Here is a 14746-nt window from a genome sequence, read left to right as displayed (position 1 = left end):
AAGACAAACAGCCCCAGAGGGCTTTGTTGATCCAAATAATCGCAAGGCTTGTTTTAATTTGCGATGCCCTCAACATTAATCCGTTCCTACGGGATGCGGCTCAGGTCCAAATGGGGCACTTTGTTTGTCGGCAAAACATCAGCCACCGTTGTGTGCGTCGTTGCAAATCGATTTTTCTTGGTCTCCGTGCGCACTCGAGGATTAATTTCGTCCAATTCAGTTAGCTATTTGTGCTCACGCCGAATTAAAATAGACACCACGAGAGTCGAAGCCGGTCCGTAACCGTTAAAGGTCCTTGACGTGGAAATCCCACCAGAAAGTTCCCCCCCACCCACCCATCCTTCCATTCCCAGCTCCCTTTCGAGCACAGGTTCAGAGAGAAACTGCAAGTCATCGAAAAAATATCCGTTCTACAGCGGAGCCCTCGAGGTGAAATAGTTTCGCTGCGTGTGAGAGCCTTCTGTTTTCCAGGGAAGCAAATAAAAACGGACGATTGGAAGAACGCAAAAAATATTCCCTCGGTGAAGTCGGGCCTTTTCCCTAACGTTTCACATGCTGGTTACCTTGACACAAAAGGCTGGTAACGTAACCTCCCCTCTTCCCCTCGAAAAGGCAGCTGACCCAGAAAAGAGATCCAGGGTTTTTTGAACCCATTGCCTAAATAAGTATTTAATTTCTTCACAAGCTCAGCAGGCTCGACCCCCCCACTGCTGCCTCTCCCTAGAGGTCACCTCCCCCAGGGGAGGAATTGATTAGAGAGGAATACTCGGTCAAGGTAACCTTTTAAATGCTATGCACCCCATGCCCTCCCCCTCCTTGTACAAGTGGGTTTCCTCCTGGCACTGCTTTACTCCAACATTCCATTCATTAGGCATATAACAATTTACCTGCTCAGAGCTGCGATGAATTGTCACGATCTGAAGTCGTGATTTTAACTTTGTCCATTCCCCCCCCCACCCCACCCCATCTCATTTTGCATCGACTTAACACGTGGGATTTCACGGCCGATATCGCGATACAATTTTTAAATATTTTTGGGAAGCGCCGAGTGAAACGTCGCGTACCTAAATGCTACATTTGGTTGTGAGAAATTGCTCTTTAGGCTCACCGTTGAGCTGAACCAATAATCATTGTCGCGTTAAATGCTCGCACACGGGGGACAGTTTGGCCGCAGCGTTTTGTTTCGTCGCCCCCGCCTTTAGCCAAAAAATTTACATTGGCCTCTCATTTGCACGTATCATCCATAACATATGAATAATGAAATCACATAGACACAGAATTCGATGCAGGAATCGCGAGTAAGCATCAATTTCAATCGATTAACCGATGCATCGTTATATGACGAATCAAAAGTACACGCTAAGGTATTGGGCACACATCCAAAGCCGGAGTCTCCTAAGAAATGTGACTCGGAGGAGGCTTTCCTGGATAAAATCAAAGATATATATATTTTTTTACAAACACACAGACTTGTAACACGCACAGTCTTTGTTCACTTTCTGAGAGAGAGAGAATGAGTCAGAGCCACAGACAGCCCCAGGTGAGTTGGAAGGCGACCAGAGCCGGCCGCCAACAAATTGCCCGACCTCCGTGGCCCTATCCCGGGATGTTTGGGCCAGCTCCACGAATGAGTGTTTATACGCTCGTCAAATAAGTGCGCAAACATCACCGGTTGACGGTGGCAGAGTGGTAACGCTCGTGTCTCACATCAAGCATGGCTCAACTCAGGCACCTTTTCTGTGGAGTTTGTGTGTTTCTCCCCCTGTTCATAGCGGGTTTCGTCCCATAGCAAAGACTGGCACTGGCTAAAATATCTCTGTGTTGAATTTTTTTTCCAATTACTTAATTGGGATCACACATCGCCGCCCCATACAGCGAAAAACTTGGCAGGACCCTCCTGAAAAATTATCTTGAACGAGGCTTTCCTGGGTAAACAAGCATAATAAAAATACACAATTTATAATAACGCTACATCAGAAGAAAGAACCCAGTCTCCCTCGACCCCGTCTGCCCTGCACCGGTGTCATCTCCATAGCCGTTCTCATTTTATTTTCCTTGCCTCAGGAGCCCAAGTCAGTCTCACGTCACGGTGGTGAGATGTTAACTACCTTTACAGGGACACATAAGGTCGTGGGTTCGATCCTGACCCTGGTACCTGTATATTTGGAGTTTGCATGTCTCTCCCCGTGGCTGCATTAATTTTTTCTCCGGGTCCTCCGGGTTTTTCCTCCTCATTTCGAAACGCGCATTTGGAGTTATTTGACTGCTGTAAATTTCCACGCGATAATATGGCATTTCGTAGAGCCATTATTTGTGGCCAGGTCGCTTTTGAAAAAAAGAGCTCTATATCTCAGTGGACCTTACCTGGCAAAAATAAATAGTTTCATACTTCGATTTAAAGCTTTCGTGACTGCAGTGATTCATCTTCTTGGTTCTTTCGGTAAAGTCACGTAGAAGGAAGATAATAAAATAATAAAAATAAAACATAATAAAATAATTCTCACGACCTTTCGGCCACAACGCAAGCAGCCGTCTTCAGGTGGAGAACAGGCCTTCTCGACAGACCTGTTCTCCACCTGAAGACGGCTGATTGCGTTGTTGCCGAAACGTCGTGAGAATTATTTGATTATGTTTTATTTTTTATTATTTTATTATTTTATTATCTTCCTTCTACGTGACTTTACCGAAAGAACCAAGAAGTTTTATACTTTTTAGTTTTCATATTCTTTGCCTCCGGATCCCAGTCAGTCTCACGGCTCATTTTAAAATTCACCTCTCCCCCCCCCTTGCAGCCTTCCACTGAGAGAAACAACGCAGGAAGTATTCATAACAAACCCTGCCATTGTAGTCACCCTCTGGGCTGTGTAGAGGCGCGCAGCCTGTGGACTGATTTTTTTGTATTAGTGGGGGTTTTTTGTTTGTTCATTGGCTCTTTCCAGTTTGTAATTCAAGCCTTTGCTGCCGAGCCACCGAGTTACACAGCCTCACTCTCAAAGCGCTTCTCAGCTTGGCTCTGACCCCCGACCCGAATGAAACGATCACCCTCCACACTACGCGCGGTGCAGCGCGCTTGTCCAATGCTGGATGAAAGGCTTCCCTGCGCCGTTATCCATCCCTCACGATCCCAAGGTGCAACAATCCGGCACCTGCACATAGAGGGCCCTACGTTGTCCCTTATAAGAAGAAGAAAAATGTATCATACAATGGTGCCGTTCATTTATGCAGGAAAGCCTCACCGAGTCCCCAGGATCAATTTGAGGAGGGTCCTGCCCTTGGATGTCTGGCGAGTTCTCTACGGAGTGGTCTCCGTGTGGCAGGCAAAGGGAAAATCCGGAGAAAAGCAACGTGTTTTTTTCTCACCATCAAATCAATCTACTGTATTTGATTGATATTTTTTTTACACATAATACGCTTAATTATAACTAATATTCCGAACGTATTGATATCGCATTTAGTCGTATACAGGAATCAAACTCATGCTTCCAGATTCATAGTGCAGTGCGCTAACCACCGTGCCACCCTTACATTAGTTAAGATCATTATTATTATTTCAAACTGCAATGAGTTGCCAGACAGTATTCACTCACTCTCGTAGAGAGTGAAATACAGTAGATTGTGGTTCCTCAAAGCCATGCAATGAGCCGGCACCAACAATCGGCCAATCAATGATTGTTTTAGTGGCCAATTAATGTGTGTTATGATTGTTATAGTGTGAGGCATTAGTCCATGGAGGAAGTTGCGTAAGGCAAAAAGTAAGAATTTGAACCGCACCGCATACGTGGCAGATAACATGAGACTTTCCTCTCTGTCGGTGGACGCATGGCCTTTCTTTGAGAAATCACTACGGAACACAAACCAAAGGAGTGGTGGCGCAGTCATTCATCGAGATGCGCTACAAAACCCCGCGTCTTCAGTTCAATTCCTGGCCACGGCTATAACATCAGTGGTGACTGATATCTGAACAGGATCCTGGACCCTCCTTCACTTCACCAGGCTACAATGACCAGCATGATGAAGTATGGTCAACGAATCCCTATATTCATAATCAACGTTTTTGTGTTTAGATCGCGTTATTTATAAATGTGTCGTAACCCTCCACCACCCGACACGGCCAATCAGTAAAAAAGTGTCACTTTTGTGTGTAAAGTGGTGGAGGGTTACGACACATTTATAAATAACGCGGTCTAAACCCAAAAACGTTGATTATGAATAATATTGGTCGCGAAAGCCTACGTGTCAAACTGAATCCCTATATGGCTGTGTATGGTGTGAAGAAGCCACCATCCAGCAATGGATTCGCAAAGTGCAAACAAATTTATGTTTTGACTCAACTAAATGAAATCGAAATTAAGCTGTGTAGCTGTTGGTAAGAATTTCACAGCCAGCCGGCCATAGGTGGCCTCTCCAAGTAGGGAAAAAAAACGCAATACAACTTTGTGGTTAATAGGAAAAATGTGCGTGTGTTTTTGTGGTCTTAAACACTTGGCCACACAGTCGCAGAGAAGGGCAACAGCTTTTTTTTTTGCGTGAATTCACAATTTTTTCTTGAAGTCATTTACAGTGGAATTCCTTTTCCCACTGGTTGCGGGACTGTTGGGTTTGAGAAAATGAGCCTCGCTGTGCATGCGGTCTCATTAAAATTGGAAAGTTGGCAGGCGATTTAAGTTCGTTTTTTGTTTGGCACATTGGCTACTGCCACCGAAACACGCAAACTCGACCGGTCGCTTTTGTAATAATGTTTAAGCGCCGTTTCAACCGATTCCGTCGCTGACACATGGAAAATATGGAGCGATGCAAGAGGGAGAGAGAGAGGGAGAGAGAAATGTTTTTTCAAAAAATGTAAACGGCGCAACGGTTCACGTGGCTTTATTATGGAGTGACGACAGGCTTACTGTCCCAACTGGTTAGACGGAGTCGATCCCCCGCCCCCCCCGCCCCCCCCCCCGCTGTACGTTTCACCAAATTCTTAAACTCAGAACCACAGGGCAGCACAGCCGCCACGAACCATCCGCCCGTCACAACCCGCGGAAGGGCCTGCCTGACTGACAGCTGATTTGGACTGGAAGCCAGTGTGGAATGAAAGCGGGCGCAGTCCGATACGATCTCGGAGTCACCCCCTGCTGCCCGATGGCTCAGGTGCCGGTTCCAATTCGCTGCGTTTAGGATTGAGAGCTGCGGGGGAGCCACGGGGTCAACGGCATCGTGTTTAGGCGGCAGACGCTGGGGGCAGGGCAGCGGGGAAAGGGAAGGAGTGGGGGGGGGGGAGCTGCGTGCAAATTTGGGTAGACGCACAAATGTTACGTTGCTGAATTTACCTTTCTCCTCCAGTTTCCCGGCTCTCCCACCGTGAATCGTTGGCCTCGCGGAGTCCCCACTTTCGAAGCCTCCCTGCAACGTACCGACCTGCTCCCCCCCCCCCGTGGCAGAAACAACTAGCAGCGGTAGCGCGGAAGAGTCAAGCTGGGTAACAGGATGAGAGGCGAGGCGGAGCTGTGAATTTGATAGAGAGCTTTCGATTTAAAGCTTTCGTGACTGCAGGGATTCATCTTCTTGGTTCTTTCGGTAAAGTCACATAGAAGGGAAATAATAAAATAATAAAAATACAACATGATACATTTTTTTTATTATGTTTATCAATAAAAATGAAACATAATAAAAATGTTATTATGTTTTATTATAATTTTTATTACTATTTTATTATTTCCCCTCTACGTGACTTTACCGAAAGAACCAAGAAGTTGATGGAGAGCTTTAAGGCCGCTTCCTCGGGGGTGCTGCGGTCACGTGCACCACGTGCTCGTTCGCACGACGCCGACCGATCTCGGGGAGGAGGCGCAGTAGACCTGGGCCAGTGCTTCAGTGGGGGCATTCACATGAAGCGAGATTGCATAGCGGTGGCGTGAGAGCAGAGGGAAAGTACGACGTTGTTTTATTTCGATTTAAAGCTTTCGTGACTGCAGGGATTCATCTTCTTGGTTCTTTCGGTAAAGTCACGTGACTTTACCGAAAGAACCAAGAAGATACGACGTTGTTATAAAAGAACGCGCACGCTCCGTAGTCTATAGCCTGGCTGCTAAGTGATAATTGGCTGTAATATCATGCAGCGTATTCATTACCACTGGACATTGTAATCAGTGGCTGGATAAGAATTTATCTGGGAGTATTTTTTTGTCTCTTTCCCATGTTTGTTCCAATTGTGCTGTTGGGTGTCGTGTTCAATCGGAGCTCTTGCAGAGCAGTGAATCACCCCATCGTTCGACAGTGACCCGCAGAAACAGATTAAATAGAAACTATACTTCTGAAATCCTTTCGTGACCATTTTAATCCGCAAACACTCAGAGGCACTTTCCCACAAGGCCTGCTGCAGCGGAGAAATGTTTATCGCACGACAGCAAAACCGATACTTACTTTACTTCTCAAAGTGGGAAACATCAATATGAAGTGGAAAAGCTAATTTTATTTAGAAACCATTGGTGACTGGGATGAGACCACCAACTCACTTCACGTGACAAACCAATCTTCATTTGAAGCTTTCGTGACTGCAGGAATCCATACTCTTTAGTTCTTTCGGTAAAGTCACGTAGATATAAAATTAACAGATCACGACGTTTCGATCGCAACACAAGCAATCGTCATCAGGTGAGACAAACACAGCAGGAGAACTGCTAAGGCGATCGAAACGTCGAGATCTATTAATTTTATATCTACGTGACTTTACCGAAAGAACCAAAGAGTATTGACAAACCAACATAATCTTGGGCGGCTGAAACCTTGGATTCGAACCCACGATCTCAGCGGTGCTAGGTGAGAGCTGCTACCTCTGGGCCAATTTAAATTGGGGAAACTTTTGTTTTTGGGGGGTACATTTTTCGAGGTCTTCCAAATCCCCCCCCCCCCCCTAAAAAAAATAACCGTAGTGGAATCACCTGTCTGGATTTGACTCTGCTGCTACTGCAATTCCTCCTGCACCAGTCCTGAATCTACACTTAGAAGCCCAGCAACTGCAGTGAATCGTGGTTAGTTGTCAGCATGTGGCAAAAAGTAAAAAATAATATGTATTCGATCAAAATGAAATTCTCTTCACCCCACCCCCTCACGCTGACCAGGGTGGTGAAGTATGACCAAACAACATGGCCGACACGACTTGGGAAAGCCCTAATTCAGTAGTGGACCGACAAAGGGCCATGAATTATTATTGTTATCCAATTATAAAAAAAAGTATTTTTTCTAAATATAAAATGACTTACAGTTGACCCATAATGCATTATGCAACAGGTATGACTTGTTCAAGTGGAATAAAGTTTACTTTATTTTCAGCCTCTCATATGAAACACGTGTTTGAGTTTCCACAACGGTCTTAGACCGCCATAAAATGCCATCGTTTTTACGAAACCAGCCGTCATAATTGAAAAAAGAAATGCACACACAGTAGAACCCTTTTAAAGCTACATACTCCAGACATCCAGTCCCCTTATTAACGGCGTCTGTATCTCAACACGCTTTGAAATTGGTCGCCAGGCGAACACAGGCTTGCGCGATGATTGCTCAACTCTTTTTTTTGTACTTTTCTTTCGACGGCCCCTGTCACTGTGGCTCGAGGGAAGCAGTTACCGCCTTGACCCCCCACCCACCCACCCACCCCCGCCCCCCCCCCCCACACCGCCCCAACGACAGCAAATCTCGTGGCAAAATACACAAACACGTACCCTCAGGGGTGTCCGCACGGTGGAGCAGGAACCGCACTCAAGGGTGTTTCAGAGTCACATTTGCTTAAAAGGAAAAGTTTGTTTCTAAACAATAAAATAAAAATCCTCAGCTACAGTAAAGGGGCAAAGTAAAGGTGCAGTTAATTGCTCGTTGCCACCCACTGGAGGGGCTCTAAAAGGCCAAGAGTGTATTTAGCCTACTCTTCTATGCGGGCTAGACATTTCGAAATACGTGGGGAATACCCACACTTTACCCCACCGCACCTGAAATGCCGATCGACTCACTGTGGAGTCCCCATTTATGCGGGCGAGGGCTCAGAGGCAGGAGGGATTAAAGAACTCGCCCATCCAATCACATAAACACTCATTAATTGTCTGCAAACATCTTAATATATAGAGGTTCACAGAGCTTGAGCAATTGTTGGCGCTGGTTTACCACCTGGCTGCTGCCATTCCCGCTCGCCTGTGGTTCTTCATCGCGCCTCCGAGTGGTTCTCTCTCTTCAAGAGTGAGCGGCTACTGTGCGGTAGCGTGTTACAAGTTGACATGAGTATTGTTAATGGTTGCATAGATTAGAATCACTATCTGCCATTCGATGGAACGACACGGACCCCCATTGGGGGGCTCGTGGGTGTCGTCGCGCAGGTGCTCGATGTGTTCTCTGGTGCCATCTCTTGGTTGAATGGATTACTTTCAAACCTCGGTCTGCCTTCTGTCACGTTTATTTGCTGGTATTTTTCTTATTATTTTTAAACCGTGGAAATCGTCTTAGAATAACAGCCCAGCTTTTAATGACAGTCCTAGTTAAAAGGTGTGAATGTAGGGGTGGCCTCAACGGCTTTGGTGGCTTCAACAACGGCGCTGGTGACCTCAACAACGGCGTTGGTGACCTCAACGACGTTGGCCGAGCTGGCAACTTGATCTTCACGAATTGGCAACCTCGGTCAACATTTCCCAACTGTGGAACTGCCCTAGCGTGGTTAAGCAGAGGCATCAGGAGGAGGGGGCTTTAATGGGTCATGTCGTTGCCTGATACCAAAGCCACCAAATGTTATCCGTATGGGCCAAACCGTCATGTGGTCCAAAGTAAACTTAATTTAATACAACAACAAAAACTCACATTTGTCACGAAATAATTCGTTTAATTTAATTCAGGATGGAAAGAGGCCCACCTATTGATTGTTTTCAAAAGATCGAGGATGACACTGGATCAAATGCGATGCAGTTGAAATTAAATCAGTTCCACAGATTTTTTTTTGCATCATTACTCTTTTCACGTGGCTTGTCAAATTTTCGATTCAATTTACGATTCCTTCTTTGCAAAAAGGGAAAAAAAATCTTGACGACACGCTTAACGCAACGACCGCGTGCAGATCTCGCCGATTGCATTGTTTACGCTTTAAGTAACGAGAGACAAACATCTAACAGCGGCCCTCTTGATCAGGCACAATCTCCCTCCAGTGCCAATAACCCCCCACTCATGGACTCAACGGCATAAAAGACAGAGGCAGAATTTTCAATATAATGAGGCCGAAAAAAAGGTACTATCTGGGTTGAAGCCATAACCACGCTTAATAAAAAGCACGCAGAAAGAAAGAAAATCCCTTTAAGATGCGCCGCAGATGATGTCTGGCGTGTGGAATGTGCGCCGACGTTAGAGGCTCGTGGTGGTGCACGCGCACACGCACACACAAGCGCGCGCCCGTTAGCGCCACTCTGAGGAAGTGCATGTGCGAGGACTTCAATATGACCCAGATTTTTATTTATTTTAAACTCACGAGTGCACTGCGTCAGCAGTGGTATGCGAGCGCAATCAAAAGAAATTCACCACTCCGAAATTACTGATTGCCCTACGTCCCTCTAATTTTGTCAGACCTTGGAAGCTAAGTTGGCTAATAGGGTTTTTCCCCTTTTTTTTCTGGCAACAAAACTAATACCTTTTGCAAGGAATCATGCTTACATTAACCACAATACTTGCAGTCAAATGCAAACAAAAAACAATACTCTGATCATTTATGCATTGTCCTTGAAACTGATTGGTCCACACCAGAGACAGCTTTCTTTAGAGCCTAGTCTCATATGGTGTTCGACCAGATGACGCCAAAAGGCGCACAAAAAGGGGAAAACCCCTATTAGTATATTTTGGTACTGGCAAAGGAGGTCCCATGATGAAACTAAGTAGGCTAGTTCTGTACAACATCTGCACTATCGCAAGGGCGTCCATGAACGAGAGACTAGCACCTCATTCGGCCCTTCCTGCTGAAATAAATACAATCTATCTAGCGCCTGGTAAGTACTTGCGCGAAAGGCAGCCAGGGCTTTGCCACGTGTTGTAGGCACTGTGCTACGAGAGGGCCAGGAGATTATTTATTCCGTCTCATGACGATTGCTTGCGATGCGATCGAAACGTCGTGATCTATTGTTTTTTCTACCTACGTGACTTTACCGAAAGAACCAAAGAGTAGAGATGAGTATTATTGAAAAGTATGCACGTTTACCCAGGAAAAGCCTCGCCGAGTCTCGTGACTCGTTTTCAGGCGGGTCTTGACAAGATTTCGAAGTCGGGGTCGATTACTGCTCTGTAAAATCCAATAGAGTCATTTAATGGCATTATTTAGCGTGAATCCTCGTATCCAGGAACAGATTTGGCGAAACATCCCAATGCAGGACCCTTCTGAAAGGTCTTCCGACTCAGTGAGGCTTTGTACGAGTAATTAATTGGCTTTTTATATGTGTGTATATATTGTATGTGTGTATATATAGTTACTGAATTTACTGTATATATACACACAGTAAATTCAGTAACTCCTCATGAAAAACTATTTTTACATAAAAAACGAATTCGTAAAGTTTCTTAAAATATCTTCAAAATGAAAGTGCGATCCAAAACTCTTAAGTCAAGTCAGTCTCTCTGGCCCCGTCTCTGCTTTGCAGGAAGGCCATTTCCCAAACCATCAGCCTATTCGGCAGCATTAAATGTGTGGCGACTGTTCAAATATGTTTAGAGGGCTTCGGTTGCCGAACGCTCGTCATGTGGAATTGTGGGCTGCACAGCCGTTCATCTCCGCACGCGCCCACACGCGCAGCCCCTGCCACCCACCGATACCCCCCCCGCCTCGTTTTCTTTGCCTGATCCTTGTATGTGATCCCACACCCCCCCCCCCCCCGCAGGGAGATGCTGGCGAACAAGGCCCTTCGGGACCCTTAGGTCTCCCCGGCCCGGCTGTGAGTGATCTTTCCCTGCACCTTCGCTTTTGACGTTAAAAACACTAACATATTACTTCTTGCATTTATCGCTGGTTAAAAAAAAAAACTAGAAAAAACCCAGAGATTTTTACCACTGAAAGCGGACCACGTGACTGAATTGCATCTGCCAAAATTTGCGTTTTTTTGTCAAACTGTTTGGCATGGATTGACTTTAAACTTGACTTTTGATGCTGTGCAGAAACTGGTGAGGTTCGCAAGGTCAAACTTTTTTTTTTACTCTGTAACTTTTTTGTTTTGTTTTTAATTCCCAGCCCCATTTTCCCTCCTCCCTCCCTCCCTTCCCCTTTCACCCACCACCCACCTCTCATTTTAGTTGTTTTCATATTTTCTGATGTTTGTGTAGGGCCCCAAAGGTGATTCTGGCCTGCAAGGGCTGCCGGGGCCCCCTGGCCTTCCTGGGGCCAAAGGAGAGAAGGTAGGGGACGCCAATAAATGGACGAAACTCCATGCAGCAGGACCAGTCATACAGGAAATACAGCCGGAGTTGTGAACAGCAGACAGGCATGGAGAGGAGTCTCAGACGAGCCGAATTGACGTTAGATATTTTAACATGGAGCGGGGTTAGAAACTGACTTGTTTACATTTGTGTAATGAGCCGCGCGATATTGTGGGTGCTACTAAACTGATGAAAGGAACACATGAACATCTTTAAAAGACGAGTAAAATAAATACTTAGATCAAAGTGAAAGTCATGAAGAACTCTTACTTCACGTGGGTTTTTGCATCAAGATTACTGGCAGAGTTTAAAGTTGACGAGGGTTTGATGAGGAGTAAGGATTGAGTCTCAATGGATGAAAGCAATGCGGTCCTTGCAACCACTAAAGAAGCTCGTGAAGTTATTTGAACGAGATCTTAGGGGGTTCAAGAGGGCTTCTCTGTTGTTCTGTCCTAAAGCCACCAGTCAGTAAAAAAAGTGGAAATTCACTCCTCAGCGTGTGAAGACAAGAGGTTGATGGCTCACAATGACAACTTCTCCCGGTCATCCGATGTGGAATAATATTGTGTTTGCCACGAATAATGTCATGCAGTTCTTACAGGATTTAAACGACAGAGTTGTCTTCAGTCAAGCGTCACGCTATTGTAATCATCGCAGAGCCACGGGTAAATCGATCAAGGAAATGGCTGTAGGCGCTACAGCAAACAATGCGAGAATGAGAGCAGCAGCATACGAGGTCGACGATTGTAAATGAATAAATGGTGGCCCTTATGGAGAGCAGACCTGTCAACCCATACGGTTTACCCGTATTCTTGAATAGAGAAATTGAGTTTTAAGGTCCAGGCGTTTCAATACGGGCAAACATATTTTTGTCTATATGTTTGTGTTTCTCCCTTGTGTTGGTACTTTGTACGATGAACTTTGAGATTCATAAGGACACGGGGTGACCAATAAGGTCTGAATTGGTCTGTAATAAGGTAGGGCACTGATAAGGGTTTGACTGGTATGGGAGAGGGATGGAATGGTAACTCATGATAGAGATACAATATTAAATTCAGTGAAGGAACGTTATGCAAATCTCTATAATTCAAAATGGATAGAGCCCAGGAATGAAACCTTCTCTCAGATGACGATGGTGACGATGAGGGCCACTTAAACAGGTGCCCCCATCCTGCATGGCAAAATGTGGTGTTGGAATCCAGCATGAGGAATAAGCACTCCCTCTCTGTCTCTGCACCAGGGATCTACCGGTGAGGCTGGAGCCAAAGGAGTCCAGGTGAGAGGATGCGATGGACGGCACTTCTGTGTGCATCACTTTCACCGAGTTTTAGGGACGAGTTTCAAGTAAAAAAGAAAATAATTGGATTTCAGATTTGTAGGCCAAATTTCGTATTTTATTTCGTATTTGCGTGTTTGCATGTATTGTGTTTGAAATGAGTTACATTGTTTTTTGCACTATTTACGCGCTATATTAAATATTTGTAGTCTTAAAAAGTATTCAAAAATATATATTTCTTACCTAAAATGACATCGGTAAAGCAATACTTTTAGTGTAAACACTTCATATTGTAATTATTTAGCAAAACATAATGTCACGTATCATCAAAATGATGTCATGTGACGGCACTTTTTACAAAGCACGAAAGCGGCCATAAGTCACAACAATAACTGTGACGTCACACTTTCAGATCTTGGCCCAATTTGAGTATTTTTCTGATTAATCTGAAAAATCGGGAACTCTTCCCAACTGGGTTTACATTAAGAAGTAAGAAAAATACAGCCAATGAACTTCTTGTGTTTACAAAAAATACCCGTTTTATAACGCAATATATAACGTCATTGTAGAGTGAATGGGAGTGTACACCCACTACTGTGTAGAGCAGACAAAAGTCACTTGAAGGATTTTGTGGGGCAAAGGCCCATTAAAAAGTCTGACGTATGGGTCCCACTGCTGCTTTACGAGATTTATGATTGGATCCTTCATCTCGTGGCAATGCCAAAAGCACAATTGGAATTTGGGGGTGAGAGGTGATATATTACATGGGTATGTTGCGTTATTGTTAAATTAGACAGCCATTGTAAAATGTCATATTTTAAAGCTTTAACAATGAATGGAAAAGCATGCAAATGACTGCTCTGCTTTCTATTTTCTCAGGGCAACCCAGGATTGGAGGGCATTCAGGGAGAGAAAGGAGGACAGGTAGGTGATGCCACCTTCTTCGACACATTGGTTGGTAATGTTAACGAGTAAGTCCCACCTAGCATGGCACAAGCGCCGTGGTGACGTCACTTAGTGGCGAATGACGTCCGTTGTTGTTGGTGTTCTGTGAAGTGTCGGTGTGGCATACCATCGTACATTTCCTCCACTAACTCTACATAATTAAACGTATACACTCACGATACATGCAATGACTGTGTTTTCTCGATTAATAATAATGTGTCATTTATGCAGATTGTATGCAAATGTTCTATGTAGGCTCATGTAGCGAAGGGGCCTGTACAAACTGGATAGAAAATACAAACGAGATGGAAAGGAACAAGACAACACGGAATTGATGCTCGAATTGCATCGAGACCACAACATTTTGTGAGAAAATTCATTACGAGTATACATTGCAACGTTTAAATTCGCTGACGTCTTGTGCGTTCTGTCTCTTTCTAGGGAGGTCCTGGTGACGTTGGGCCCAAGGGTGATGTAAGTAGCAAATCCATCTTGCACGGACACACACACACATACACATTGCTCCATTACTATAGCACATTAAAACCAGCAGTGCGTGCTTTCGGGAATCGCTCCACTCAGCCTCTTTTCAAAATGCCTTGCATTAACTACAAATTGTCCAGGAGAGGGCAGTAGAGTAATGAATTCTTGAAACTATGTGTGCAGGACATTCAAGGTTATCACCACATGTGCACCAAAGTACTCCCACGTGGACGCTCATTCAATGAAACTTGCCAAACATCTCAATGTAGCAGGATCATCCTGATAAAAAAAGGTCATGAGACTTAAATCAGACTTTCCTAGTTAAAAGAGCATTCATATTATTACTATGACCATAATTAAAATAAATAGTTGTGCAAAACCCTCATGTTATCAAGACATTAGCTACATATCTTCACGTGAGATAAAAAATAAATCCAAAGTGGTTTCCCGATTGACTAGACAGTGGGGCAACCCTCATCTCTGGTTTATGGTCCTGGGCCAGAGATGGAAATTCCACATTTCTATGGCGAGTAAATGCAGAACCCTAAAAAAAAACAGCTGTGAGACACAGCGCATCTTTCCTGGATAGTGCGTGGATAAACCCTTTTGTATCCCCAAGGAAAGCCTTACTAA

General features: G+C 44.8%; 1 protein-coding gene across 1 annotated transcript in view; it reads left to right on the top strand.

Moving 5' to 3' along the window:
- Nucleotides 1–14746, top strand: part of LOC144731817 (uncharacterized) — a 60076-nt gene that overhangs the window by 40332 nt on the left and 4998 nt on the right. Inside the window, exons 23-27 of the mRNA XM_078613087.1 lie at nt 10878–10931; nt 11317–11388; nt 12650–12685; nt 13565–13609; nt 14072–14104. Of these exons, the coding sequence (XP_078469213.1) occupies nt 10878–10931; nt 11317–11388; nt 12650–12685; nt 13565–13609; nt 14072–14104 (240 nt within the window). The remainder of the gene's footprint in view (nt 1–10877; nt 10932–11316; nt 11389–12649; nt 12686–13564; nt 13610–14071; nt 14105–14746) is intronic.

The sequence above is a fragment of the Lampetra planeri genome, chromosome 2, assembly GCF_965212315.1.
Source record: "Lampetra planeri chromosome 2, kcLamPlan1.2.h2, whole genome shotgun sequence".
Classification (NCBI taxonomy): domain Eukaryota; kingdom Metazoa; phylum Chordata; class Hyperoartia; order Petromyzontiformes; family Petromyzontidae; genus Lampetra; species Lampetra planeri.
This window is presented reverse-complemented; position numbering and strand designations above follow the sequence as displayed.